This window comes from Macrobrachium nipponense, chromosome 14 (genome assembly GCF_015104395.2).
Source record: "Macrobrachium nipponense isolate FS-2020 chromosome 14, ASM1510439v2, whole genome shotgun sequence".
In the NCBI taxonomy this organism is placed as follows: domain Eukaryota; kingdom Metazoa; phylum Arthropoda; class Malacostraca; order Decapoda; family Palaemonidae; genus Macrobrachium; species Macrobrachium nipponense.
The window spans coordinates 32631450-32635617 of record NC_087207.1 but is presented as its reverse complement, the minus strand read 5'-3'; the positions used below and the strand labels follow the sequence as shown (position 1 = coordinate 32635617).

General features: G+C 45.1%; 1 protein-coding gene across 4 annotated transcripts in view; it reads right to left on the bottom strand.

Moving 5' to 3' along the window:
- Positions 1-753: 753 nt before the first annotated feature.
- Positions 754-4168, bottom strand: part of LOC135226442 (protein bowel-like) — a 134011-nt gene continuing 130596 nt past the window's right edge. For all 4 annotated transcript variants that reach the window (XM_064266006.1, XM_064266003.1, XM_064266002.1 and 1 more), the window contains one exon: positions 754-3041. In XM_064266006.1, the coding sequence (XP_064122076.1) occupies positions 1784-3041 (1258 nt within the window). In that variant the 3' untranslated portion in view covers positions 754-1783. The remainder of the gene's footprint in view (positions 3042-4168) is intronic.

The window sequence follows — 4168 nt, the reverse complement described above, 5'->3', positions numbered from 1 at the left end:
CGAGGAGGGGTTGATCTGCATTTGTTTAATGGACGTAAAGGGTATGTTTATTGAGAGAACACGAATGTTTTTGTTGGTCTTGGTCATTTTTGTAAATCTAAATCATCGCTTTTGCCAGTAAATGACATTCCCAAACAGACCAAAAAACGCGCCAAAAACCTTGAATGATAACAGCAGTCTTTGGTATGACTGCCACAGAAGCATATAAGGAATCTATTCTTATGGGTCTTCAGTTCGAGGTGCATCAAATTATTTAAGAACACGTTTAATGAATAAAAGAACTTTCACTAATCTTGCGTACTTATTGAAGCAAATACCCCCGTAGGAGGGTAGTGCCATCAATGCACCTCATGCGGTGCAATGTAGGCATTACTTAGGGTTCTTTGCAGAATCCATTCGGCCCCTAGCTGCAACTACCTTCATTCGTTTTACTGTACCTCCGTTCATATTCTCTGTCTTCCATCTTACTTTCCACCCTTTCCTAACAATTGATTCATAGTGGAACTGCGAGGCTTTCCTCCTGTTACACCTTTCAAACTTTTTCACTGTCAACTTGAGTTTCAGCACTGAATGGCCTTAGTGCTTGGCATTATGTCTAAAACCTATAAAATCAATATTGAAGAAATGATCTGCCCCACGTGATCTAGGGTCTCACGCTCTCAGGTGGAAAGCCGAGGTTCTGATTAACCAATGACACCATCATTTTCCAGTAAAGGTGGATGAAAAAGAAAAACGATAAGAGAAAAACCTCTTTTTATTTTTCCAAACTTTTATGTACAACTATTCACAAAAAAATATATATATAATATATACATTTGCATACGAGAGGGAGGAAAAAGCCCCACTGCTGAACTGCTTTTAAAAAACTCAGACTATTATTACACATATAAACACTCTGAAAAGAATGTACAGGGAAAAAACAATCAAAAATAAATTAAATATTGCAGTACGCAGACACGGATATAAAACTCTTGAAAAACACAAGATTCTGCGAATGAAGTCTGTCCAGAGAGACGCCATCTTGAAGAGAGACGGTTCTTTCTTTTCCACCCTCTTCTTGAGATAACTGTCTGTAACTTTCTGAAATGAGGACGAGATTAAAGGCACTGCATAGTCTCGGGGTTGGGGGGGGGGTGGGGGGTTGGGGAAGGGGGGGGATAAATAAATGAGTTAAGGGCGCACTTATAGAGTTATGTTGTTGGTGAAAATGGCGACGATAGCGAAGACAGCATTCACAATGACTTACACAAAGGAAGAAGATGAAGTAAAAAAAAAAAAATGATCACTCGTGGCTAGAGTTGGATTCTTTGAACTATCAAGTTGCGGTGATGTGACGCCACTTCATGATGATGAAAAACTATCAATCAATCTTTCCTTACTCAAAAATATTCTTATCCTATTGGTCCCATCTTTACTATTACCAGTAATATACAAGAAGCTCAGGATGAAGATGGCTGGAATATTAAAGCGATAATGAAGGTATTTGGATCATGATATGATGAAGGAAAACATCCGTATGTACGAGTATAAGGCTAATCAGAGAGAGAGAGAGAGAGAGAGAGAGAGAGAGAGAGAGAGAGAGAGAGAGAGAGAGAGAAGGGGGTAAGGGAGTAAACGTTTGGTGGCGTATGTGGATCATAATACAAAATTTTAAAAAGAACATTCGTAAGTGCTCCCGTTTAAAGCGATAAGAAAGAAAGAGAGAGGGAGAGAGAGCGAAAGAGAGAGAGAGAGAGAGAGAGAGAGAGAGGCTCTGGGTGTAGGACTGACCCCCGTCCACCACTCAGCCGTTCATGATGTCCTCAATCATAAAACCTTTCTTTTTTGGTCGTTCAGGAGGGTGGGGTGGGTAAGGCGGCCGGGGTGCCGCCCCCATAGCGCCCCCCCCGCCGCCCATGGGCATGTGACCCTGCATGCCCATAAGAGAGGGCGGAGGAACCGAAGGGCCTGGACCCCCTAAGACCTGTTCTATGGGTCGCTTCAAATCGTGATGGGAAGGACGGTAGTGCGGCCCAGGGGGTGGTGGACCGGCTCCCCCTCCACCCACTATCGGGTAGAACCCGTGGGCTGGGCTGTACAGGGGCGTGACGTGGGCGTGCGGCGGCCGCGAGGAGGCAGGTCTCTGAGACGGAGGCTGGGCGTGATGGTCGGACATGGCCGAATCTCTGCTGCTGCCGACGCTACTGTGGGCGGGGTTGCTGTGGTGGACGGGAGACGAAAGGCTCGTCGTCGGGGAGGCGTGGGCGTGCGAAGAGGCGTGCATGTGCGTGGAATGGGGCGTGGAATGGGGCGTGGTGTGTTCGTGCGTGGTGTGCGCTGTGTGGGGTGACTGGGCGGGGTGTGCGTGGCTGGATAACATGTGGACGTCGCTATTTTTCTGCAGCTCCGAAGGGTGGAGGCTGGAGACGTGGTGATGGTGATGGTGGTGGTGGTGGTGATGAAGGTGCTCTGGGGACTCGTCGGCGACGATTCTGGCTCCTTCCTCTTCGTCCTCCTCGAGGTCCTCTTCTACCTCCTCGTCGTCCTCCTCCACCTTTTCCGACTCGTAGAAGGCGTAGGCGTCGTCTGGGCGTCCCGGGTCAATCTCCTCGTCCTCGTCGTCATCTTCAGGCTCCTCCTCCACTTCGTCGTCATCGAGATCGGTTCCTCCTTCCCTCCTGTCACAGACGGACAGAGCAGCGGCTGAGGACGAAGCCGATACGCCTCCTCCTCCTTCGTCGTGATTGGTGTTCTTCGCTTCTTCGGGATCTTTGTCGGAGGGCAAATGGCCGCCGATGGAGTGAGTGAGCATGTGCCTTCGCAGATCGCAGTTCCTCCTGAAGACGGCGCTGCAGGTGGCGCACTTGTACGGCTTGAGGTCGGTGTGGGTCAGAAGATGCGTCTTCAGGTTACTCCTCTGGTTGAAGCTCCTGCCGCAGGTAGGGCACTTGTGGGGCGACTCCTCCATGTGGAGGATCTTGTGCACGGCCAGAGTGCGACTCTGGCAGAAGCCCTTTCCGCATTCGCTGCATTTGAAGGGCTTCTCCTTGCTGTGGATGTACCTGACGGAGAGATGAAGGAAAAGAAGGCGTTAGTCTAAGAAGTATTCAGGTCTGGGCACTTTGAACAACTAATTATAAAATGCACACATAGCATATCGAGGGAAAAGGAAACTGCAAATTGCAATTAAATCATAACAATAACAAAAACAATTCAGGCATTGTAAGTATAAGCAAAGGAAAGATAAATGTTTATTTAAACTAGTTTTACTGGGCAATTTTTGTATTTAGTTATTGCTAAGATATTGAAACAATATCAATAGTTGACTCCCTCACAAAAGAAATGCCAATGAATCGTGGAACGAGTTCGAAAAACCTTACATTTACTCAACAAGACAATGGACGTCGAAACACCCATATTCATTCTTATAATAAAATACCATATCAAAATGAACTATAAAAGAACGATTAGCACATAAAGCAAACACATAAAGAAAACAAGAGGAAAAAAACCATAACTCACACTTTGAATGATATTACCCTCTACATCATTCCGATTTGCATCTATTTAAGCATTCTGTGGAGAAGCCTCCAATTCAAAACACGCCCTATACTTTCTTCCTTTAATACTGCAAATATGAGACCTAACTGAGAACCATTACTAAGGAGTTTTCGAGCTAACTGCATAAGGGGAGTTCCGCAGGAATTTGAGTGCCCTCCCTGCCCGTTTCTCTAAGTTTGGGCAAAGCTGCGACATCCTTAAAAGCCAAATACGATTTGGCATCGCCCGTTCATGGATTCTCCCAAGATTATTATCGTAATACTCTTTCTTTTTTATTATTCACACGGATTGACAAAGGCGTGGCGGGACAAGATATAAAAAACCCATACTTGGGGAAAATTCGTTTAATATATCTCTTGCATATAAAAAAAGGGGTCCCTTTATTGGTAGCATAATAAAAATCCTCGGCTTTATTTAAAAAGACATAAAAATAGGATAGGGCCATGATGATATACAATGCTGCATTTTAAGTAAGGTGTTTGCTTTGCGCTCTTGAATTAGGAGATAACAATAGTCTAGTGTCAAGAATAATGGAAGGCTGACTTTTAAGTCTTATTTGGCGATATTATCACAATGTTTTATTCGTTTGTAGTTTTTTGTTTTGTTTTCATGCGTGTTCATTTGCATT